The sequence below is a fragment of the Oreochromis niloticus genome, linkage group LG23, assembly GCF_001858045.2.
Source record: "Oreochromis niloticus isolate F11D_XX linkage group LG23, O_niloticus_UMD_NMBU, whole genome shotgun sequence".
Classification (NCBI taxonomy): domain Eukaryota; kingdom Metazoa; phylum Chordata; class Actinopteri; order Cichliformes; family Cichlidae; genus Oreochromis; species Oreochromis niloticus.
In genome coordinates, this window is record NC_031986.2 from 9,870,232 (window position 1) to 9,897,074 (window position 26,843).

General features: G+C 39.4%; 1 protein-coding gene across 2 annotated transcripts in view; it reads right to left on the bottom strand.

The window, feature by feature from the left end:
* Positions 1 to 26,843, bottom strand: part of LOC100692412 (E3 ubiquitin-protein ligase Midline-1) — a 79,111-nt gene that overhangs the window by 4,301 nt on the left and 47,967 nt on the right. For both annotated transcript variants that reach the window (XM_005450010.4, XM_005450009.4), the window contains exons 3-7: positions 17,532 to 17,627; positions 11,063 to 11,170; positions 8,407 to 8,555; positions 7,600 to 7,727; positions 5,095 to 5,238 (exon numbers count right to left, since the gene is read on the bottom strand). In XM_005450010.4, coding sequence (XP_005450067.1) covers positions 5,095 to 5,238; positions 7,600 to 7,727; positions 8,407 to 8,555; positions 11,063 to 11,170; positions 17,532 to 17,627 — 625 coding nt within the window. The remainder of the gene's footprint in view (positions 1 to 5,094; positions 5,239 to 7,599; positions 7,728 to 8,406; positions 8,556 to 11,062; positions 11,171 to 17,531; positions 17,628 to 26,843) is intronic.

Genomic DNA, 26,843 nt, shown 5'->3' on the forward strand with positions numbered 1-26,843 from the left:
GCTGCTGCACAACCTCCTGAGGCATATGTGTGTATATGTGGGTGTACATTTTCCCTCCATTTCATGTCTTTGTTTGCCTGCTGATTTACTCGGGAAGTTGCCACTGCTCGTTGTTATCCATAGATGGAAACCAGTGTTTTGGGTGTGTTTTTTTTTTAAATAATGAGCACCCACAATGAAGATTTTAATGTCACTGTCACATAAACTGTTATGCCACATTCTAACAAAGACCTCTAAACAGACAAAAATATCATCGGGTGCGCTGACACTGAACACAAAGTCTTTTAAATATTTGTTTTACCTTTTAAAATCTTAAAGCAAGAGAGGAAATAAAGAGTCATATTTATTTAAGAAATGAAATGGAAGTTATGCAGTTATGCAGTTATGTAAAGATAATTTGCAGCACAGGCCTAAAACTAACCTGTATATTATGGAGCCCCGCAAGGGACACTGGAGAAAAAAAAATGAAGATGAACTTTTGTGAGATCTCGCAAAACTTTTGCGAGATCCTGAGTTACTTTTGCGAGATCGCGCAAAATAGGCCGCATTCAGAGGCCGCATTTGAAGGCTGATTACATCATAGCCAGGTGACGAAGGCTGTCCCAATTCGAAGGCTGCTCCAAATGCGTCCTTCATTTCCCCGAATTTGATGGATGGGTCGGGTGTATCCTTCGTGGCCCAACCTATCTCAGAATTCATAGTGCGGCCCAGCCAATTCCAGTTTCCAACAATGGTGGCAGCTACTTAGTTTTAATATTACTCTTTCTGGCTCACAAAATAAGCTTTTAAGATATTTTCAGGCGAGAATGTAGCTCTGTAAACTTCAAATATCTGCTCAGTTTATCAAGACATCACACACTTGCAAAAGTGCTCCGAGGTTTTCGGAGACGTCTGTTACCCACCAGCTCGAACCTGACCAGGAGGTCGAGGCCCACTAGAGCTGGCGAGAACACCGCACTCCCGGTACATCGTGCCTCGGCCTCCGAAGGATGCGGCCTATTTTGCTAGATCTCGCAAAAGGTTTGCAGGATCTCACAAAAGTTCATTTTCATTTTTTTTTCTCCAATGTCCCTTGTGGGGCTCCGCAGTATATTGTAAACTCACATTTGCTTGCTTAATTCTTGCAGAAATGATAGCTAGACAGCGAGATAGCCTTCATGTCTAACTTTAGCTAACGCAAAAACATATCTTCTCAACGTGATTATAGACGATAGTTTGTTATGTAATATATAATTCACTGATAATGGAAGAAAAAGCATCTAAATTCAGGCTAACAAAAGCTAGCTTAGCATAAAAGTATGATCTGTTAATAATATAATATGGTCTAGTAAAGCTACTTTCAATATTCTGATTTATTTAAATTGACAATAATGTGCCTAGTAAATGAATAATCATAATGAAAGTAGATAGGCACCTGAATTCATTAATTATCAGTTTATTTTAGTTTCTGAGAAGAATAGGCTAATATGGTATATATGTATTTGTGTGTACTGTGTTTTTGAATGCAATTCAAATTCCTTTGGAGAAAAAAAGGACAATGGAATGTAGTTAACTGAAAATCCTGAATCCTGAAAATTATTAAATCCATGATGCTAAAGACTAAAGGCAATATTAGGCTACGTCCACCCTAATGCGTTTTCGTTTGAAAACGCATCGTTTTCTCTCCGTTTTGGCCTCCCGTCCACACTGAGACGGCGTTTTCCTCAAGGAAAAACAGCGTTTTGAAAACGCTCTTGAAAACGAATACATTTCAAAACGGAGCTGTCTCGTCACAGTGTGGACGCTCGAAAACGCAGACTTTCTAAAACGATGACGCATTTTAGTCATGTGATGCAGTCATGTGACCAATTAAACAAAGATAGCGGAATGCATTATACAGCAGTTGTTTTGATTGCTCTCAATTTTGACAGCCCCAAAAAAGACTAATATCAGTTTTTACATGCTCCAGATAGCTTTTCTTCAAATTCTTTAATTGTTTGCACATGCACAGGACTGGAACATAAGCTTTTTGGGCGGTTTCAATGTGGACGCACAACTCTGTGAAAATGACTGAAAATGCCGTTTTCAAATCTATCCGGGCTAGTGTGGACGTAGCCTTAGGCTACGTTCACACTGCAGGCGAAAGCGCATCAAATCCGACTTTTCTGACCCTATGCAACCCATATCCGATCATGGTATGACAGTGTGAACGGCACAAATCCGATATTTTCAAATCCGATCTGGGTCACTTTCGTATGTGGTACTGAATCCGATACATATCCGATGTTTTAGAAAGCGACTGCTGTTTGAACGGTCATGTCGTATTAAATCCGTCTTTTACGTCACTGACACAAGACAGATGCCAATTATCAGCACCGGAGAAGCGCCCGAGAAGACATCGCGAAGGCTTGCTGGCCATCCAGTGTAGATGTTAGTGAAACTGTTGGGAAGACAACGTGAACATTTTATTTGTACTGTATAATCTGCAGATTCTGACAGAAATCTGCAACTATCCTTTGAAGCACCGCTCCTCTAAAACAGCAATAAGTATAATTATTAGGTTATTTACATTATTATGTAAATAACAAAATAACTTAAAGCAAAAACTGGGAAACGTAAAGTCCGAAGTCTTTATATTAAGGGCCATCAGTCAAACAATACTGTTTGGTCTGGGTCTAAACAGAGCACGTTGTGTGTGACGTCTTCTTTTGCGCATGCGGGCCGCTTTGAGCGTTCACACTAGAGCGCGTTTGCTGTCGCATTTTATTTATAGTGTGAACAAGCAGACAAAAAAATCGGATTTGATCAAAAAATCAGAATTGAGCATTAAGACCTGCAGTGTGAACATAGCCTTACTGTATACCACCATGCAGTTATTATTTAACTACTGAGGCAGCTACTGACACTAGAACAGGCTAAAAGACCTCTAAGACTAAAAAGCAGTTTGTGCATGATCTTGTCATATATTTCCCACTGGAAATCTGAAGGCTGTACAGAACAATTAGAAGGATGTTTTAATTTTTCCATTCCATAAAATTACAATACTCATACTTCCTGCATAGTGATACAACTCAATTGCCACGGGGGGAAACGTCTTGCAAATGACTTGGATGCCAAAAGCAACACCTCTGACATTACCAGACATGATAACAAGAGGAGAGAAAAATCACGCTGTCTTCTTGAATGGAAAGAGACAGAAATGTGAAAGCAAGAGAGGAAATGAAGTGTCAAATTAGTTTAATGGCTGTCATTTTTAAACACGCTTTAATCTGTGAAGTAATGACAAGGCAATGGCGAAGGTGTAACCTTACATAGATGGGAAGGGAAAAAAAATAAAGGGAGGGTGTAACCTTAAGGTATCAGGAGCTGAGTGAAAAGGAGGGAACCAAAGCATGGGAATCAAGAAAAGAAATGGAAAAAGGTACTTTTGCTGTTAGGTAATTCTGTTTGAATGTTAAAAAGGATTTCAAAAAGAGCAGATGAAAGACAGAGAAAAGGCGGTTTGATTGAAAGGGAGCAGGGGATCTCGCCTTCAGATGCCCTGACCCCATTTTCTTCCTTGTAGTTGTTGCTCACTCGAGTGTGCTCATGATTGTCTCGGGCTTGTGTGTATTTGAGCAAGAGTGAGTATGTCGGCGTATACTGCCTGTCTGTTGTTGCTCTACGAGGCATTGTGTCACTTAGCGTGTGTCAAGGATGCCGATTCGTTTCCCAGCTGTCATCCCTCCTGACACATCTCACTCCTTCGATGCCACTTAAACCTAAATGTTTCGCATGTTTCAGTGTAAGAACTCTGCGTTTCCAGTGAAGTCTAATCTTTTACTGAGTGCTCTCCATGCATTCTGGATTTGCTATTGTCAAATCTTATCCCTCTTTCATCCTTCACAAGCTACAGTCATTTGATGTGTGACAACATCAGGGTGATAGTAGCATAAAGGCCAGAGGCTTCACTTCAGGAGCTTCCACTTCCACTTCAACGCTATCTTATAAAAGCACTTCAACTCCCGCCTGCCTAAGGGGAGCTAGTGGCCACCAGTAGGGCAGCATAAATGTACAGAGTTGATCTTAGGTCTGACGAGGATGCCTCCTGGACGCCTCTTAGGTGAGGTGTTTCAGGTATGTCCTGCCAGGAAGAGGTCCTGGGGCAGACCCAGAACTCGCTGGAGAGGTTATATCTCTCAGCTGGTTTGAGAATGACTCGATGTGCCCTCGGATGAGGTAAGATGACTTGCCTAGAATTAGGGTTAGGGCTTGGTTTTGGATGTTTCAAGGTGGATGCATTTAGAAGGCCCAATTTACATTGGTATGGGGCAGAGTAGGGCTTTCTGGCACTACTTTGTCTACTTTCGAGGTGCATGGAGAGGAGAAGAAAATCTAAAGAAGTTAGAAGTCTATCAACACTTTTATAATAACTTTAGTTCTTGACCAAGCCATTAAAGCTTGTGGCCCTCATCACAGTCATCCCTGATGTCTGTAGTACACCCGTGCATATACAGACAGCTGTCACTGGATTACTCTGATGATGAGTAAAATTAAACTACCATAAAAGTGTCAGCATTTAAACATAACATGAGTCTTAGACAAGTTTTGATCTTCTAAAAGGATATGTGAATGTTTATTCACAATTCAGCGTGACAGATGGAAATTACATGAATCTGTTTGCATTCACATTTACCAAGTTAGTACTGCTAAAAGGATTGCTTTTTTTCCCACAAATTACATTAATTGGATACTTAGGAAGTGAAGTTGTACCTTAATTACTTAATGGAAGCCATTAAGGTGCTTTAAGACCCTGAATGCGGCGCTCAATGGGTCGCTTCAACCTCCCTCCTTCCCCCTGGGAAGTTGTTTTTTGCAGTTCAAAAAGCTCTTCCCTACAAACGACTCACCATCTTTCAACTTTCTTTTTAATCTTGCTAATGCTAATGAATTCACCCCCATAACCTCTTATTTTCTTTACTGTAGCTGGGACCTTAAAAATAACTACTAAAATAAACTTTGTAGATTGGTTATCTGAGCTGGGTTATGTCTTCATGTCTTTAATCAATTTTGTGCTTTCAAGATTTGAAAAACCATTTCGTTCTTATCTGATTCCAGCATTCATTTTATACTTACTGGCAATGTTGGACTGTCCGGTGAAAATAGCATACTGGAGCTCATAGGACGTCACAGTGAATTCATCATCTGACGTCCAGTGGACAGTGATCGTGTCGTAGGAAGCCGTGCACAGTTCTTCCCTTATGCACGGAGCACTTGGAGCTGCAATGATTGAAGAAAATAATCATCGTCTCAGGCCCTAATTTTAGATTGTGTTTGGATAAAATTGCAAATTACATTAGCGATATTCCAAAGTGATGACACACTCAAAGGTTGTCAGCTGTTACAACAGTAGCCCTGATTAACCCAGTACGTGTTCATTTGCTTCGATTTATGAGTCTACAAGCTTCATTACACATAGGACTGAGGATGCTCTTTCTAATAGAGTGGTAGGCTGAGCATTAAAAGGAAGGCAGGAGCAAAATAATAAACAATTCAGATAAAAAGCAGATTGCATTAACAGCAGGAACAGTAAATATAACAGCCCTTTTTAGGAGTAACAAATGCGAGTCGTTACATAACCAGAGATGTTAGATCGGCTCTCTTCCACTCATGCATTCATTGGAAAACTTCATTACGTTATAACTGTTTTTGTTCCACAGAGAAATAAATACAATGAATCACTCCTGTATTCAGTGCATGAAGCCTCTCTGTAGAAAGAGATAGAAAGAGAATGGACCGAAGTAAAGAAATAAAGATACAAAGGCACAGCTTAAATTGATTGTAAAGCCACTTCCTATCTCTTTCTCTGTCTGTCACTCGCTCCCTCTCCCGAGCCTTCTGTCATGAGTGGCTGCACATAGTGGAGTGATTCAGACTGATTCACTTAGTGAAAAGGCCCTCCAGCGAAGCCCTCATGCATCACAGAGAATAAATACGAGCCAGCCACTTTCACAGACCTTCAAAACCCACTACACTACCTCGTTTTTGTCCCCACCAAGCTCCATAATTCATGCAGTGACATTTTGATGGGGCCTTGCAAATAGGACATCGGAAATTAATGTTGAAAATTAATTTTAGAGTTAATAGGCTGGGGTCTGTTCAAATGCAATGCTTGAAGAAAACCGAGACATCAAAAGATTTTTTTTTAAATCCTAAATTAAAGCATGAATATAATCTTAATTGGAGGCAATATTTGAGTTTCACAGCCCATGAGAAACTGAATCGTGTAATCAAAGGGCTACACTATAGATTAAGACTATACATTAGGTCATGGATTCAAAGAAAGAAGCCATCAAAAGATGATGATAATGAGGATGAACATGAACAGAAGTTCTCAGTGATTGTCACTACACATTTTGAAAATTAGTTGTATAATCTGTCCTGTCTTCCACCTCTGTTGTTGTGATTTAGCACTGTATAAACAAAACTGAATTGAACTGAATTGAATTATAATCGGTAGACGTCCATTTGAAGAAAAATGGAGATTAAACATAAAGGTTTCCCAAGCAGAAAGTTCTGGGTTTCTGGGTAAAAATAAAGCCTGCAGTTCCTTGAATGGCCACTTGAGGCTATCTTCAAATGTAAAGACTTCCATGTTAAAAGGCTGAACACCACAGCAGAAAAAACATCTTTACAGCCTGATACAAAAGACTCTTTGCGTCTTGATGCCAAATTACTCCCTTTTGGAGTCACCCACCTGAATTGTATCTAGGCTTATGGGGTCAGATTTAGTTGAATAGGCAAAATAGCACAATCTCTAAACTCCTTGGAAACATATCCCTAAACATAAATTGTGTGTCACGAACATTAACAAATTACTTTTTACGCTTCTCACTATATTTTGTGTTTTGAGAAAAAACTCCCAGAAATACATATCCAACAGTCAGTTGCAGATATTCCCACTTTATACATGCCACCCTGTCACTGTCGTCTCTTTGTAAATACTTAAAATTTTAGTTTAACCTTTAAGGCCCTACATGGTCAAGCTCCCCAGTACATATCTGACCTGCTGAAACTGCATTCCTTTTCCCGAGCTCTAAGGTCATCAGGTCAGAGACTGTCGGTGGCCCACGCACTCGATTTAAAACTCGTGGTGATCGGGCCTTTCAGGCAGTGGCACCAAGGTTGTGGAATTCTCTCCCACTGGTTTTATGCTATATAGACTAGACATTTGTCTTGTAAGACATAAAAGGCAAGCTTTTAATTAATTTGTTGTTTTTATGTTGTATTTTACTGTTTTACATTGTTATTTGTTGTATTTCCATTCTTTTCATTTTTCATTTTCTTTGCTGTAAAGCACTTTGTGATTTTTATCTACAAAAAACGCTATATAAATAAATTTTATTTACTTACTTACTTACCAACAGAACATATTTTTTCCTCCAATACCCACTCTGCACTAACGAAACACATTAGTTAAGCTGGCCCATAGTCTACTAACCAGTGTTCTAGCATTTTATTTGAATGCTACTTGCCACTAATTAGCAGCCATCTGTAAGTACATTGAATGCCTGCCAAGCTTGTTAGCATTAGTTGGTAACATAGCACATCACCCAAACACAGTCAGGCTATGATTTTTACCAGTGAGGTAATCCAGATTCTCCAACAGCTTCTTCTCTCTAGTAAAGTCCAGGGCAAAGGTGTCGAAGGTGTCAGTCAGGTGTATCTCAGGGATCAGCACTTGGGTTGATGCAGTAGCCATGGAAACCCTATATCAGGACCAGTAGATACTTGTAATACACTTTTCATATGAACTAGTCAGTTTAAGTTATTTTGTAATTGTATATGTATGTGTTAGGGGTGTTTTTGAAGGGTAGACCACCCCAAAATAGACTTTAACTGGACTGAAAAAAAAGCATTGCTCATGTCAACATCACAAGTGTTAGTGATACAGTGACAAGCGTTTTTAGCATTTTGCAAAGCATTGTACATGATAAACACCCATATACAGAATTAACACCTCAACAGTTGCTAAATAAAAACAAAAACTCCCAATCTAAAGAAAATCCTCTTCCTAATTAGTGAAGCTGTGCAGATTAGATTCTGATTGAAACACTGCTTTTGTTTGAAGGACTAAAGGATAATGATTTCTTTTTATATCACCCCTTTTGTTTCTCCTGAGGATGCACATACTGGAGAGCAGGTTTTGTTCTCAATTGCCAAATCAATTAGTCAGAGAGCTTAAGCAGGGAGCGGAATAAGATTATGCTAAATAGAAGATGAAATCCCACTCTACTTGTTTTGGCTGTTGGCGAAGTTATGTACACTAAGTTTTCAAACTGTTTCTCACCATTTGTGTGGTTGCAGTCTCAACCTCTCCCTTAAGCTAGATTTTAACATGCTGAGCTGAATAATTAAGGCATGCGGTCAGTGTGTGGGCTGTCTGACCTCTCATTGATGCTCTTGGCCGTCTGCAGAAAGCGAGCATGATCAGTTTCTTTCAGCGTCTGATCGGCCTGTGTTATGAGGGCTGTGGACCTCTCTATGCATTGCTTGCAGTTGGAGATCTGTTGGGCGAGCTTCCGAAGCCTATGTGCCTAGAAAGTGTGAAAGAGAAAGTCACAGAAAAGACTATCAGGATGAATCGGAATGGATGAAATAGTGGTTATGCAAGTTAAGGTGTTGTGAATCATTATGGCTGATAACATAATCGCTGATGGCACGAAATGTCCCAGAAATATGGGGTTTTATGGATGCAAGAAGATGGATGTTAACATTTTGGAGTCACTCATACATGAAAAGGTCAAATCCATGGTTGACTAATGCAGGTAGTCATCAAATTCTGCATGTTTTCTTCTACTGGTATTAACATCACAGAAGGTTAACAAAGGGCATGAACATACCCATCATCCATAAATAAAATCACAGGACATTTAGTTTAATGGCTTTCACTTTACTTGTCTCTTTTTCCACATTCTTTTTGCACCTGACACTTCAAGGTAATGTTTTGGACATAGCTACCCATAATTGGTTGGTTTCTTAAATTCTGTTCTGAAGCCTTGAGGAAACAGACTTGACAACAAGATTGAAAAGTCATTAGGCATTGAGCACATTTATCTGCTATTTTGAAAAAAGGTGTAAAAAGGACTTTTGAAATAGATTTTTTATTTTATTAGGTATGACGTAAAATTAGTGACTGACCCATCAACTTAGCAAGATAGCGTTTACAGGTGTCATAGGGGCTCATTTGCTTTCCTATAGACTTCTATAGAACGATTATAGAAAGGCTTTTTGCAACCAGATGCTGGCTATCTGGTGGCCTTCAAATAGAATGGTGGTTTAAGACAGTGGTCCCCAACCTTTTTTTGCACCACAGACCGGTGTATGTCCTACAGTATTTTCACAGACTAGATTTACTCATAACACATGGGAAACGACCCAGGGAAACCGAGTTAACAATAAAAACAATTAAAAAACAATGCTAAAAACCCTGAAAACCATGAATTTTACACCCGAGCCTCAACTCTCACGGCCCGGTACCAAACGACTCACGGACCGGTACCAGTCCATGGCCGGGGGGTTGGGGTCCGCTGGTTTAAGACACTTGCGCACTGACTTAATTTTTCCAGCTTGGAAGCTACGTCCATGGTTTATCTTGTGTATGCCAATAAAAATGTATGAATTCAATTATTCAAATGAATAATTTTAAGGGCATTCATTCTGGTAGGGAAATCTGAAATCGTGTTCATTATTTGAGTCGCTTTACCCTGCCTACCTTGCTGCTCATCTGCAAGATGCTTTGCAACCCACCTAACTAATGTAACAACATGCCTTTTGTTTTCTGTGGTTGGTGGTATGGGTGTATAGGTCTTATTGCTGCACTACTAGAGCTACCATGAAAAATAAATTGTTGCATATAAAAAAACAACAACAACATTTTTTCTTGGCTGGAGTAGTCCTCGGAAGCTCCATACAGATTTAAAATCTTAACAAAAGAAGAGTAAATAACGAGCACACAGGGTGCTTGGCAAAGATGTTTTCTATCAATATCAGCTAATCTTCTCATGCCCCAGCTAATCTTAACTTTTTCAGAGCTGTCAGTGATTCTGCTAAATGCAAATCTGGGATTTTAGATGGCCTCGTTTGCCCCTCGGTTTCATTTTCTTTCCCTGTCAGCAAAGATTTCAGGAGACAGATTTAGGTCAGTGGTTGCATTGAGGTCAAAGGACATTTCATCAGCAGCTTGGCTTGCAAAGAACCCAAGATACTGTAATCCTGATTTAAAGCCACTGAAAATTTCGGTCAATTGCTAGTCATTATTACTACAGAAACTTTGTCTCAGAAAAGACAGTTTTGAGTTGTTTTTGAGTATGCACTAACACAAACACCAAAAATCAATTTGTAAGAATTCTGTTGGTCTATAAACAATGATCCATCCATCTGTATCCATTTCTCTATTTGCTGCACAATCCTAACAGCTGAAAGCCTAGATTACATGGTAAAAAAAAAAATCCCTAGTGCATTCCAAGTCTCATTAGACGGAGCTTAAAGAAATCATCTGGGTTTAGAGTACGAGAAAGAGTGCCGTCCCATATGCTCTGGGATCTGCTTTTGGGCAGTCTGTCTGTTTTTCCCTTCTGTTGAATGTGTGTTGAAGGGTTTGCCGTCTGTTGGAAGAGTAAGGTTCAGGTCAAGCAACTGTGATGAAGCATTGTGTTGAATAGAAAATGAGATCTGATGATATCTTAAATTGATGTCAGAGAGTTTAAATTGCGATTAATAAAAGCTTGGCCTTATAAGTCAATCAACTCTAGCAAAACACAAGCTCTGAATTGTAGTTCTGTGTCATGTAGATATTAAACACACAGCATGAATGAGGGAATCCATTTGTTTCACAGATTATTACAGCTGCAGACAATGTTCACTCTAGGAGGATTATTATGTGTGCTTGAGCAGTTGATAGATGGACTGAAGCAGCATTTTAATATTAAATGAAAGTTGTAAGAAAGATTGGGAGAATATGTAGGGAAAGCTGGTTATAAATACAGCATTTATAGCAAACAAATGGTGTCACAGTCCTCACCCCTCTGAGCGTTCACCTCACCTTCCCCTCTTTGATCTTGTTCCCGATGATCTGCCTCCTCTGCTGAATAATGTCGATCAGGACGTCACACTCCTCCACGAGCTTGCCCTCCTGGCGGGACGCGTTCACCTGAGAAACCAATTCGAGGCGAGTATTAGACAAACAAAGAGACTGATGAAAGGTGTGGATGGAGTATATAGAGGGATGTATGTTTAGTGATTCCACATCATGTCCACAGAGGGACAGCGTGTTATTTTCATCCATCAGCCAGCCCTCCTGTCTGGAAGCAAACACTTGACGAAGATGGGGCATATTCAGCTATTTTGCCTCCTGCTGGCTAGAGTGCTGAGTGATAAGTAAAGTAAGCAGGAAGCCTTATGTCTGTAAGAAAGCAGACATGACTCTCAGCAATATGCTATGCAAGGGTAATGAAATGAGCTCATATACATGGTACAGTGTATATATTTGCCTTTTATCTGAGTGTGAGAATTCTGAATGTGAAAGAAATGTACAGTAGTTTTATGTTTTTGCTGTTTTATATATTAAACAAGTACATAAAAAGGTGAAACGATGTACAAATAGACCCTGTGGAAACTCTGACTCTCTGAGCAACTTCAATAACAGAAGTTGCTTTTCAAATTCAACAAAGGGCATTTGTGAACTGTCACAGACAGTGACAGTTCACAAATGCCCTTTGGTCTTATTTTACCCTTCATAAAAACTTTACTTCCTAACTCATAACTAGTTATCCATTATTAGAAGAGTGGCAGCTTTCAGAGACAGGTTGGCTAGCTACAAACTGGATGGCTAGCTGTTTGCCAATCATCGGTTCAGCTAATTCAAATCAAAGATCTAAATCTTCAAACTGTGTTTGAGATGTTGGTGCCTTTTGAAGCATTTTTAATGCAATTATCTGACAAATAATATGCCATGCTCTTCCACTAATTTTACTAAACAGGCGTTCTATGTATTGTAGCTTACCTAGGCTAGTTAGCTTGCTAAAGAAGCTAACTAGTCAAGAATACTTATTATTGACTAGTTAGCTAGTCAATAATACTTATTATTCTTGACTATCTAACTTGCTAAAGAAGCTAACTAGTCAAGAATACTTATTATTCTTGACCAAAAAAAACCATGCAGCAACTTTATTTTTACAAATGCTCTCGTGTAGCATTTAAGGGGAATGGAATATAAAGGTGATTACATCTAAACAGTCAAATTGTTCTTTTCATATACAGATATATATACCTACAATCATTGTAGGTATATATTATGGAATTCACAATATGGAATTCCAGTGTAGAGCCTAGTAATATCCTAAGTGAGCAGCAGTATTATAAAAGGAGCATAATTAGCCTAATTTCTAAGTCTGTGGACTGAAACATCTTTGTGCCTCAAGTCCCGCTGATGGCAGTTAAGTTTAATAAAAATGATTTAGTCTAGCTGGAAGGTGTTTGAAAAAGTACAGCTGACTGCTTTCAAGGTGGTTCTGCCATGAGGGTCCATTCTGTGAGGCAATTGATTCACTTTGCAGTTGGAACCTGTACAGTCTGAGCAGGCTATAAAAGTTGTTCAAGTCCAATTATGAGAGTGCAGGTCCAAACATAATGTGTAATTTCTCATTGTGGTCATTTCCTAGCGGCCCTTTCAGCACCTTGTAAAGTGTTTTCTTGCTGCAGCAGAGCGATAGCACTGGGAGCAATGAAAGGGAAGTCTGCTGTGAGCGTTACCGAGCTAAAGAAAGACTGCACAGTTATTCATGCAAACATACACTCTTACAAGCACACATCGATGCTGACAGGTGTTTTAATAATGACATCATAGGGGCTCATTTGCTTTTCCTCCACAGAGCCAAACGAGGTTGGAGTAGACTTCCACAATATCCTCAGCGTCCCTTCCTAAACAGCATTTATGTGATTTTCTGGGATCATGTTGCCAACAGAAACAATTTTCCACCTGGATTACATCTCAGTGCTTATGTTAGACATGCCGAGCTGACGCAACGCCTTAGCTCTGCTCTATAGCAATGCCTCTGCAACTGTCTTTTCAACACTGTTAATTGGTTTCATCAACATCACTGTGACAGCTCTGGGGAAGCCTGACATTTTTAACAGTTTACTGTATATGTTATCTCTGAGTGGCATTTTGTACACCACTTAGTATACTTATGCAGATATAAGGTATTTTGGGTTGAAGCCTTTCTTAATATAAACCAAAAGGGCACATGCTGAGGCTAATCTGTTCCTTGGAAGGCAGCTCTTTTCATCTCTAGCCGCATTTATTTAACTTCTGGCACTGATTAATGTTTTGATGTTTTAGGAATGGCTTCCAAAAACTGATTGAAACAGCCTAAAATGAAGCTGGAATAAAAGCCTCAGCTTTTTCTGGCATTACTTTGTCTCTTTAGTTTACCAGAAAGCTCTAACTTGCTTTCTCGGACATTACGTGACTGTAGAAGGTGTCATCTGAAGGTGTCACTGTGGATTTAAGGTGATATGCCCCTCTATGCTTATCTCTCAACAAGATGGCACGGACACACAAAAGTAATCTTAAGCTCTTTTCACAGATGCACTTTAGCCCTGAACCTTTTTGGGATTTACACAACAGACATTTGAGAATCAAAAGTCTGACACATCCTGGATGTTAGCCAGTATGCCCTCTGTGCCCTCTCTATACAACTTAGTCTATGTGCTGTCTGAACATGCCCATGTGAGAATAACACATCTAATGTTCCAATGTATTAACCAATAGTAGGTGGGTGTCACCTTTGCTGTCACCTATATGCTCTATGTCAGGGAGTGGGGGAAATCCAGGCCTCAAGGGCCGGCGTCCTGCAGGTTTGAGATGTGCCCTTGATCCAACACAGCTGATTTAAATGGCTAAATGACCTCCTCAACATGTCTTGAACTCTCTAGAGGCCTGGTCATGAACTAATCGTTTGATTCAGGTGTGTTGACCCAGGGTGAGATCTAAAACCTGCAGGACATCAGTCCTTGAGGCCTGGAGTTCCCCCACCCCTGCTCTATGTTGACAGTACCCTTGACTAAACCACTAACCACACTTCTATAAGCGCAAATACATGTATTTATGAACTATCTATGGCTCATTTAGAATAATCAGACTGAAAGGCTAGTCTAAAGGTAAGGTAATCCATAACTGACAAGCATGGTTCTGCACTGGTAGTCCACATGGACTTTCGGCTTTTTAGACAACAAGTGTGTCCTCATAGCCTTAGTGTATAAGATGACTTCTCATAATCGCTCTATTTGCACTACCCAACGTGGAACCATAAATCCCACATCGGAAAAAAAATCAAAGTTGAGCATGGCCCAAAGGATCAGGTTACACAGCACCTGTATTGTCAGTTGTTCCTTACATTCTTCAACCACCACTTTGTTTTTGTGTCACTTTGTAACAATGAATTAGTTATTGAGTTATGTGTAAGTTAACGTTAGCAGTGCTTGCATCAGCACCTGATGCTTTTACCTTTAAGCTTTTACCTTGCAAGCTTAAGGGATTGCTCTGATCTTAAAAAATGATTGACTGTATGTGGCCTGTGTTGGTGTACCACACAACCACACTGGTTAACACAGCTGTCGACTGTCTTAATTTTTAACATCGACTGTTAATGACTTCCTGTGGTGTCTGGCGCCATAACCAACTCTACCAATTCTAATACATTTTTAGCAGTGGTTACCAATCCCTCAGGCAGCAGTGCATAATAACAATATCTTGTCAGCTAGTTTGCTGCTTCAATCCACTTTCATAGTTCGACAAAGAGAGCTTATTTTCAAGTAAGGAAAAGAATAAGAAAAGAATACTTTCTGTACCCTTGAACATAGTTAACCTGTTAGTAAATGGATGTCATAATAAAAAACTGCAGTAACAAGAGAGTGGCGCAGACACACTGTCATGTACACAGTCACACAGACACCCACACACAATTTGTGACCAAAGTACATGATGTGCTGTGTAAAGATGTGAAGCATCTAATGACTGTGGGCAGAGCCCTCTGGAGCATATGATCAGTATGACAGATTATAGCCTGAGAGGGACATTAAGTGATTCATTTAACCACAGAAACACACACGCATGCACACAAATGATTCAAGCCTGGAGGATATCCAAACTTTGTAAAATGCGCATCAAACAAACTTTCTGGAGGGGGGGTGGTGGAGTTGGTCTTGAAGGGCCTATATTCCCTGACACGCATCAGAGGTAACGCTTTTCCTTCTCTCTCTGGCTTTAAAACAAAACTGCAAAAGCGCTAATCCTTTTTCATTTTCTTGTTTTCTTTTTCTTTTTTTAATGGGATAATTTCCTTCCTTTCATTTAAATAAACAAACCAATTAACTGCCTAAAACGATCCCTCTTTGAGTATTTAGGATTATTGCATTGAAACTCATTGTACCGTCACAAAATTATAACTGTGCCCCATTTTTGCAAAAGAAAAAAAAAACAGCATAGAAGGGTCCAAATGTGGTTTGGCTCTGATTCTTTGAAAAAGAAAAAAAACATGTCACGATGCCAGCCGAAAAAGAATGCGTGCGTAATTTGGTGTGGGAGCATTAAATGAAACTGTGGCCACAGCCGAACCACAGCAGATGGTGGCTCAGAGGAACTGGGTGCGCAGTCATTTTTTGTTTGTTTTTATTTATTTATTTATTTATTTATTTATTTTTAAACATGATTCGTTAAGGAAGGTTGCCATTTGCTTGATCTTTCTCCAACATTTAGGGTCTGGGAGAATCTCAGCAGCCATCTTTAGTGAGGCTTTGGGAAAGGTTTAATGTGATGTGAAAAATTCAGAAAGCTCCATCAACAGCAACCAAAGCTGAGTGACCATCTCTTTTTTTAATTTATTTATTTTTAAGCCCTGACATATTCATGCCAAGCACGTCAGACAGCTCAGTTTCCTGAGTTCACGTAAGTTCATGGATGTACTTTTTAGCCCATGATCGTTATTGTTTTGTTTGCTTGCAACTTTTTCTAGTCCAGTTCGACCCTGTGCAGCTTGACCCGACGTGCTATCACTGCACACCTCAGGGGTTATTTAGGGTTACAGATTATGTTGCAAAACCCAGCTGCATGTGTCATAATGCACTGGGGAGAAATAGGTCAAGCGGGTTTGTTTGCACTTTTCATGTTCATCATTTATTCATCAGAAAAGGATCCAAGTTTTTCTTTCTCCTGTTTGAAATTCTTGCCTCGTCACAGTTTCCCCCTGAGCTTAAAGCTCAGAGGAAGCATATCTGTGTGATGGGAAACATGAAAACATGCTCGAAAAAAAAATGTATACAGCGCTTAAATGTTAATAAATCATAATCCTCTTTCCTTGCAGCATGCAAAGGCCTTGCCACGCAAGCAGGCTGTTCTCCATTATTTCTAAACTAAGATGTCACTGCCTTTCAACCACTGCCTGTGGCATCACTTTATTTAAAGCTTCTTAGTGGGCTAGTGGAACATGAACAGGCAGGCTTAGCACAGAATTGCCTTCACTCGAGCTAAATGCATGCAGACATTCGCACAATTGGTTGTTATCCTAAAAATAAACGTGTTAGACTGAAACCAGATGATTTGCACTTGCCTGTTTCTGCACTCAAAGCTTTTGGGAAATTTCAACATTTCAATTTGGAAAACAGTTTTTTCTCAGTGCATGGAGGTTGAAAGATGTTGCACATGTTGCATATATTTGTATTTTTCTATATTTATATGTAACCCTTAAAAGATGCTAAAGACGCTATATTTGTTTGTGTACATATATTTTTGTCTGCATCCTTTGTAAGATTAGAGTTTCGAACGTTCTGTTTTATTATTAAGAATATTTATGTGAAATGAAACAGAGCTCGATGACACCTCCAAAATAACTTTTACAAATAATAACAAATCTGATTTTTTTGAGTAAACTTTGTTTTACTTGTATTTGTTTTTAATGTAAATAAATCTACCCTGTCACTTGTCTAATATGTTTTTTATCTGCCCAGAAACAAGGGAAAAAATGACCAGTAAATGTAAATGAATAACAGCAGGTTTAAAAAACAAATCACTGTAAATTAACATTTTTTGCCAAAATCTGATATATCTTCACTTTTTAAAATGATATTCATTAACAGTCATAAAGAAAAAAAGTTTTTTGCAGTGGCATTGCAAAATACAAAATACAAATAAAACAGCACAACAGTTTGAGTGAGTAATCAAGACAAAATGACAAATATTCAAAAAAACTAAAACAAAAAAATAAATATTATATTAGGTTTTCAAAATGATCGTCATATTCAGTCATTTACTGTAAGTGTTGTTGTCAACTCTTGCTACATGCTAAGCTAAGGGTTAATAATCAAGGTTGAGTAATTATACTGTACAGGTTACACAGGAGATGCTACAGTTAAGTCTTAAGTAGTAAAATATTATATTATCCATTCATTTGATAAATTAAAATTAAAATTACATAAAACATAGAGCTAACTATAAAGGGCCACGTGGGACTCACCTCTACATGCTGACAAGTCTGAATCAGTTTTCCCATAAGAGACTCCAGCTCGTTGTTCCTCTTGATCAGATTACTCAGGTTGGAATCCAGAGCTTGCTGCAGAAAACAATAACACAAAAGAGACAACGGAGAAACTGAGAAACAAGTAAAAAAAAAAGTCTCTGATATGAATGTAAAGAAATCAAAGTGGAGAAAGAGCTGTAAATACAAGAAAGATAAAAATGCAAAAAGAACTCCTTTCCCTTTTAGTTTTCTCACGGAAGCCAGAGGGGATGTAAGAATATCAGAACAACAGCAACAACAGAAAAAGTTCTGAAGCAAGTGGAAAAGAGCTGCGTCTAGAAAACACAAGAAATAAAAAAAAAGCTGTTTGATTCCTCAGTTCAGGTCCACAAAATAACAGCAAAGAGAAGCAACGATTTTCTATCAGCTCTCCTTCTGCGCAAGCGTCCCCAGGAGCTCCGGTGTTATAGCCTGTCTTTTTAAACAGGTGCGTTTGGTGACCACGTACCTCTGAGCGCGGTTGATACCCCTCGTCTCTGTACTGCCTCCTCATCCTGCCCCGTCCGAGTCCGAGCCTCCGACAGAGAAGCCTACTCTACGAGAGGATGTGACTGGGACAGCCACTCCACTGAGCACCAAGCCATGCGCAAACCCGGCCAAGCGGCAAATTAGGCATCAAAAGCTTTCCCTATGAGAGCATGCAGCAGCGCTCCCGGCTAACGAACCGGCAAACAGGTGACAGCACGTCAGTGCTGTCCCTTAATGCTCCTCCCTGCTTCCCCCCCACCCTCCATCCCGCCCCCCTTTTTTCCTCCTCTCTGTTGCTTTTCATCTGCCTGGGCACAAGCTGTCTCCTTTACTTCTAAGACCATCATATTATTGCCAAACCAAGCGTGCTTAAGCTGCTCTGATGCCACGTCTCCTCTTGCCCATTCAAAACTGTTTTCCAGATGAATTTCAGACCAGCCTTGGTGAACTCTGAGATTTTCATGTCTCCAAAAACGAAAAAAGGTGTGCAAGTTCGCTACAGCAGCAAGGCCGTGACAGGCGGCACACTTTTCCTAACGCACAAGAAGTGAATCTTTTGCTTTCTTTACAGCTGCTACTTACTCGCCTTCACAAGTGAGCCTGCTGTGAAACGACATTTGTATTTGCTCGACCTTTAACCTCCCCCCCTTTGTTTTATAGCAGCAGTGTAAACAAAGGCAGTTCTGATGCTACAGTAAGGATTAAAAAGGCACTACCTATAGCGAATATTGTATAAACAACCACAGTAAATACTGGCAAAGATTTGCGTGTGCAGGCATGTGTACACTACTGTACTCGGGGCTTAAATGGATGGCCTTAATACGGCGATGACACACAAAAACCAAACAAGGCATAAAGGACTGTTTGAACAGAAATGTGGCGCTGTCATCACTATTCCTCTAAAAAAATGGGCTCTGAAAGGATGGAGATGAGGACAAGAGACACAACAATAAGTCAGCAGCTCCCTCAGATGCAGTTGAAATGTGTTTCCACACCCCAGTGTAATGTAGGAAAGGTAAAGTTCATGAAGTACACAAACACGCACACAAGGGAAAAGGAGCAACGAAAGTCATGTTAAGTTTTCCGTACTTCTGTTTGCGGCTGCGTTCCTGTTCGTGTTAACGTAACCTTTGCGTGTTTGTTTGCTGTTTTATTTGGACTCCACATCGACAGCATCCATGTTGCCAAGTGGCGTTTATCTCTTGGGGACTGCTAGCCCTGTCAGGTTGATCACCCATCAGTCATCCTGCCGGTTTATCCTACCATCTCTCTTTCTCTTTGTCTGCCTGTCCTCTTTTTCTGCTGCCGGTCCAAGCCGGATTTTTACCCTGCATCCCTCCAAAAAAAAGAAAAGTCTCTGTGTGAAGTTAATCTGCTCTGAATCACCTTGGCTAAGCCTTTTTGATTTGTTGAGTTTTATTATACATAGCGAGCCGCAGGATTTAGATTATCTTAAGATGCAAAATGATTTAATAAAAAATGATGGATACTTTTACATTTGACACATGTGAAATATACAGTTTTTAAAAATGTGGAACACTTACATGTACTAAAAAGATTTTATTGCTTGAATGTTACTGTGATCTTAGAGTACCTTTTTCCTTCTCTGTCCTCCTTTACTAAGTGGTTTTTGTCCTGACACAAAGACAAAGACTGACACAAAAACTTTAAAACTTAGTTATTAATTCAGAGTTTGTGACTATAGTTTTAGAACTATCATGATATTATACTTGTTTTTATTTCATCACAGTTTTATGCTGCATTATAGCATTCCTTTATTTAAAAATGTGCCAGTATTTTGAAGTTCGGAGATAAAACTTAATAGTAAAACTGAATATTTGACAACAGCTGACCAGGTTTATTTATTTGCAGAAAGGACGCACTAAGAAAGATACAGTTCTTTTCAAAGCCATCAGAGAAAAAGAGTGATTTTTGTTGTTCGTCTCACTGAAACACAAGTTGCCCGTAAAAACCGAGCTAACCGAATGAGGCAGTGCCAAAAAATGTTTTGCATATAAAAAAATGTCATGTCAAAGTGTTTTTTCTTCACTTCCTTGTTTCATATGGCTGTTTAATGGGAGGTAAAATTGTAAAAATGCTACAAATAGTTGTTGTACACCAATATTGATTTCTTTTAGCTGGGTAAAAAAATGTTGGTTGTTCATTGCCATGTGCTGCAGAGAACACACTGACTGTGGATCAGACACTGGTACTACTCCACTGCAACACCAATGAGCCATGCCCAACAGAGTGAAAACAGATTACCCAGTAAAACTGTAGTTGATTTCCAGTACTTTGTGACATCTCACATTTTTCTTTCATAGAAAATATCAAGAAATGGATTGTGTATCACCATGCAGCCTAAAAATATCAAGGTAGGACTTCTCAGTCCACTCGGTTTCCACACTTTCAGAAAGCTAGTTAGTTTACTCCCACAACCCATCTAGGATTTATGTAAACATCCAGAGGTCAGCGATAGAGGAGCAGTCTCAACCTGGTCTGTAGAGGCGGTTTGATTCAGGCTTTTGTGTAGACGGCAGAGACTTGAGACTTGGCTCAAATTGAGTAAGTAGGCGAAGTGAATGAAGAGCAGTTCCAACAGAAGAGGCATAATTCAAGCCTGTTCTCATTCCCAGGGCCTCAATTAAAGCTGTTTTGGCAAAATCACCGGATTGGGGCTTTTGGAATGAAGGTATATTTGGCCCCTGTGCCTGGATGTGCAGGCTCACGGTGTAAGATGGGTTTAAGTCATTATTTTTCAGATGTTGTGAAAAAGAATATTTCTTTGCCAAACTATGGTCTTTTCTTTAGTACCCAAATCTAAGCAAGAAATGTCCAGTGCCTAAAACTAAACAAGTACTTTTCAGTACCTGAAACTAACCAAGTAGTTGTAGGTCCCTAAACCCAATCAAGAAACAATCAGTACCTAAACCTGTCAAGGTTTTCTCCGTATCTGGACCTAGCTGTAACTTTATTATGCCTAAATTTAACCAAGTAGATTGCAATGGATAAACCCAACTAAGTACTTTTCAGTACCTAAGAGTGACCAAGAAACTTTTAGTGCCTAAATGTAGCCAAGAAGTTTCCAGTGCTTCAGTCTAACAGCCATGAGAGTTCAAAACAGTTTTTGTGAGGTTTTTATATTTCAAAGAAAAGCTTATTCATTCAATGGCATCTGTTCGTAATTAGTGAGAAGCTGTTCTGCTACAGCATGCTCAGAACTTCTCTTCGGTTCTTCTCATATCGCCCTAAAAGAATCCACTCTTTGAAACCAAGGCAAATTTTTCATCTCTTTCATCACCTAACATCTTCGTGACGGCTTCAAAAAAGGTTACGTGTCTCTATATAACAAGCATCACACTTGTTATCAGTGTATGCACTGTTCATGTGTTCAAAAATGGCTGTAGATGCATGCGGTGAATGAAACAAATCACCCTGGAGCAGTGCTGATAAGCTAAGAACGTATGCGAGCGGATCGCACATGCTCGCTCACTCACAGATAGCAAAAGGTAAGCAACTGAAGTCAAAACTTCAGAGGACCTACATCTTTTCTAAGATTTACTGTGACACTGAGCAGGATTGTGCTCTGAGGATTCATCTCCATTCTCGTCCTGGTTCATGAGTTAGAGAGATCAGAGAAACCTCAGTCACGCAGATGAGGAGAGAGACTGTGAGGAAAAGATGAGGAAGAACAAAGGCAGACAGTTAAACAGCAAGACAGACATTAAAGAGGAAGCAGGAAGAGGAAACGGGAACTTTAAAAGAGCCCATGCTTGTTTACTGCTCTGCTTTATAGTCTGTCCACCTGTCCCTACACACATCTATAATGTATTTATCTCATATCATCATTGTAGTAGGCGTTGTGTATTGGTGTATTGTTTCCACTACTGAGCTAAGTTATAAATTGGAAACAAATTGTTTGTGTTTCTTTTATCAGTCTGAGAGAAACACAGATGACTCCTACAGGAAAAGGGCACTGATTAAGAAGCAAAGCACAGCAGAGGAAAAAGAAAACACAGCATGAAAGGAGCATTGTTGTAGAAGAAATTGAAAAAGGATGAGTTGTGTGTGTGTGTGTGTGTGTGTGTGTGTGTGTGTGTGTGTGTGTGTGTGTGTGTGTGTGTGAGAGAGAGAGAGAGAGAGAGAGAGAAACAAAAAAGCCCAGAGCGAAGAGAACATTGAGTACAGGAAGTAAAAGTTGTCTGCGAGTGCTACACAATGCACTGTAAATTTTCACAGAGTGGCTTTTTTATTACGGTTAAAGAGAGAACCTCATATCTGTACATTTCTTTAAAATAGAACTTTAAACATGGGATGCCAAGCATCTTATAACTTCTTGGTTTGAAATGCACACTCTAGTTTAGGATTTATCATTTTATCTTCTTAGTAGCTACATCAATACTGCATCTAACAGCAGCAGGCAGATCTTTTGATGGCAAAATGACTCAAAAGCACTAAACAACAGGAAATGCTAGTAACCAGTTCTGAACACAAAGAGCTTTAGCAGTGACAAAGCCCAATGCACAAACACAGCAGTCTATTTATGCTAACCACAAATAAGCAAATTTTGATAATAATGTCACTATTTCAACTTTTCAAGGGCGACAATACAAATGCTAACATCATGATTTCACCTCAAACATACCAGACTTTGGACGTTTTGCTGGTCTGGTTCTGGTCATATCAAAGTGGCCTCATGGACATTGAAACATGTACAAACATATAGTATGGAAGACAAAAACTGATTTTGCACAATTCTAACTTGAAAGCTTGAAAGTCAGCATTTGGTGTGACCACCCTTACTCTTCAACACAACCTGAATAGTTCTCCAGACATCTTCTCTCCAGCCACACTCCTTCAATAATGTCGAGGTCTGGGTACTGGGGAGATCAAGACTGAAAGAGTGGCTTTTCTATCCAGGTACACTTTTACTGCATTGGTGGAGTGTTTGGGATCATTGTCATGCTGGAAAATGAAGCTATTGCCAATCAGATTCTTCCAGATGGTACTGAATGGTGGATTAAAATCTGATGGTACATTTCTGTTTCATATTTCTATGAATTTGGATCCGTATAGTCGGCAACATCACAGGCTGAAATATGTCCCCAAACCATGACAGAGCCTCCACCGTGCTTTTCAGATGGCTGTAGACACTGTCGTACCTGACTTGAATCAAGAATTTCAAATTTGGATTCATCACTTCATTTTTAGTCTACTTCCTTACACAATTTGGTATATCTACAGCCTTTTCTCTTTGTTTCCCTTCTTCATAGCCACTTTTCCACCTAGACCATTTTTGACGAACAATAGAAGATAAACTGAAGGGCCAGATGCATCTCTCAGGTCCTGAGTCAGGTCTTTGTTGGAATTTTAGTTGATTTCTTAAGGGCATGACTTTCAAATACTGTTCATCTGGAATAGATTCTTTCTTTACCCTTTACATGTCCAATTTCCTCGTTTTTTTAAGGACACACTGCACACAGATACGCCAAGTTTGCAGGTAACAGTTTTTTCAGAATCACCTTGTTAGGACAAAACCATTATTTTATGTCTGTCAAACTATGTTGTGACTGTGCTGTGTGTATGTGACTGAATGTGGAAAAAGTAGGACGTTGTTGAAATTGTTTTCTGGAAATGCTCTTTACACTTTTTGTCAGGATGTTGTTGTTTTTTGTGGGTGGTTTACACTAAGAGAAAGATGATTTACCAACTAACTGACTCTTGCTTACTTCCAAACATGATCCCTCCTCAAGAAGTCCAAAAAGATCAGCTATTGGAGATTTAAGTGACTCTATGCCATGATATTGTAGGTGATAAATATGACTGACATATTAAAGAATAGCCAGTTGTCCCCTAAAAAACATGGCCAATGGGTTTACTTTTCATCTTGCTGCAGTGATGTAAAGTGATGCAGAGTGTCCTCTACACTCTGGCATCACTGTTGTGTGGTCAGAGGGAAGAAGCAATGCTCACTCTCTCTGTTTGAAAGTTTCAAGCTTGTTGAGCTTTTGATCACACCCAGCGGCAGCACCAGTGGAGGGTGTGATGTCAAGTTGTACTACTCTTTTGGCTGTCAGCATATGTATTTTTAATTTAGCTTTTTATTGCTGTTTTATGATCCACTTTAAAGATTGTTTGCCAAAGTCAAGGTTGCATTTAAAAAAAGAAAGAAAAAAGGTCAGGACGATAGGATGGACTGTCAAAGCATGTAAGGGAATAAGTATTTTTTATGATATAAAAGATGAATGAGATGGCTGGAGGACATGGAGCTAAATGTCATGCTTATCACCAAGGTTACGGTTCAGAAGCTTTTGTGTCTGCTCCTGTTTTATTGTGTTTGTACTTGACAGCCCAACGTATTTTTTAACACTAAAGGGCAGCTGATTAACCAAAGTGGATTACAACAAAACAGAACCAACCTGTGATTTGAAATTACACACACAAAGAGCAGCTGCCATCTTTTATCCTCAAGGTTCTTTCTCCTCCGACCCGGAGCCAAGGCTATTTCCAGCCGCCTCCTCCGTCAATTTCCTGTGACGGGGGTAATTTTATCTCTGAAAAAGGATGGGTGTTCCCACAATAACCTCCATGGCTCTTATCAGACACACACCACCACTGCCACTGGAAAAAAAGGAAACTATTCCAATCATCTGATATTCTCCCCCGCACCCCCTGCGGAGTGGGGATATCTCAAATTCCAGCAGATCAGGGCAAAAAGTGATATGAATGAAATGTTCCAGAAAATATGACCAAAACAGTTCCAAGTTGTCAGACTTTATAATGAAAGAAAAAGAAGTGAAAAATCATATCTAAAGAAAATCGGGTGTCCTGTAACAGCTTGAGCATTTTGACTTTAAGCTATTGGAATTACCTGACAAAGGGAGGCTACGTGCTGGACCTCCTCGTTTAAGAAGTCTCCCCAAAGTTTTCTGTCTTTATAAATTAAATATCAAATGCGTTTTTCAGCATTAATATTGCATTGCACTTCACTTGGTAATTATGTTAGACCTCAATTTACTTCCTACCCTGTTTCTGTTTACCACGCAACCTGCCTTTTTAAAGCCACAACACATTCACTGTATACTGTACAATGTTCATAAAATCTGAGAACAGTCTGTGTCTAAATGTACTTGTGTTACATAATCATAGCTCATCATTGCTTTTATTTATTTATGACTATATACTGTCTTGTTTTAATCCATTCTTTCACAAAATACTGCCATGCACAGATTAGACACAAAGAGAAAAAGAAATAGCTTACAGAAATGAATTAAAGTTAAGTGACGTGACATGTGTGGTGCCTTGAATCAGAACTTATCCTGAGGCAGAGATATATTTTAAGCCTCACTCTTACCGAAGACAGCAAAACAAGCCAGTGGTCTGAAAAATAAAGTGTGGCTTTTAATGTGATTAGCAATAATCCGTCTTTAACTTGAAGGATAATGTATAATATTCAGCTCAATGGGCTTTTTTTTTATCCTGGACTTAAAGTCGTGTTTATGAAAATCAGAAATTCTGTTGTATTTATGTTTTTTCTTCATTTTTGAAGAAAAAAAACTGGAATTTTCACCTCAGTAGCTCTACTCCTGTAACAAACAGTCAATTTATCAGTATGCAAAGTGATTGCAAATTTGATTTTTTCACAATCTAGGCACGTAATAAATGCAATTTCTTCAAAACAGCTTAAAAGAGATGATTGAAATTACTTCTTTCATTTTTTTAATTGCATGCCCTTCCCATTTCATTGAGACAAAGTACAATTACAGTTCATATCAGCTTGCTACCAAAACAAAACAAAACACAAAAAAGGTAATACCTTGAAGGTGCATTATGCTAGCACGCCCCACTAAATATAAAAGAGTGAGTAGATGTAGCCAAAAGTACATGGCATCAGCTCAGTGGTGGCTTATAACATTATGTTTAGCTAATAATAGTAGCTTGCTAACACAGAGCTCATGTTAGCTATATTACAGCTAACACAAAACATGGTAAAATAATCAATTCAATTCAATTTTATTTCTACAGCGCCAAATCATAACAACATTCGCCTCAAGGTGCTTTATATTGTAAGGCAGACCCTATAATAATAGATACAGAGAAAAACCCAACAATCATATGACCCCCTATGAGCAAGCACTTTGGCAACAGTGGGAAGGAAAAACTCCCTTTTAACAGGAAGAAACCTTCGGCAGAACCAGGGTCAGGGAGGGGCGGGGCCATCTGCTGCGACCATTTGGGGAGAGAGAAGGAAAACAGGATAAAGACATGCTGTGGAAGAGAGACAGAGATTAATAACAAGGATGATTTCATGCAAAGAGGTCTATTAACATATGTTGAGTGAGAAAGGTGACTGGAAAGGAAAAACTCAATGCATCATGGGAGACCCACAGCAGCCTACGCCTATTGCAGCATAACTAAGGGAGAATTCAGGGTCACCTGATCCAGCCCTAACTATATGCTTTAGCAAAAAGGGAAGTTTTAAGCCTAATCTTAAAAGTAGAGATAGTGTCTGTCTCCCGAATCCAAACTGGAAACTGGTTCCATAGAAGAGGGGCCTGAAAACTGTAGGCTCTCCCTCCCATTCTACTTTTAAATACTCTGTCAAAGCTGCATACAATAGTTAAGATAAAAAAATTCCTTATTTCTTATCTGTTTATAAGTCAAATATAAACTATATTCTACTATACTGGGGTATAGCCTGGTGGAAGGCTATACCCCAGTATACGGAAGCCTGGTGGTTTTTCCTGCCTGCTCCAGGCTCCAGTCCACATGCCTATATAT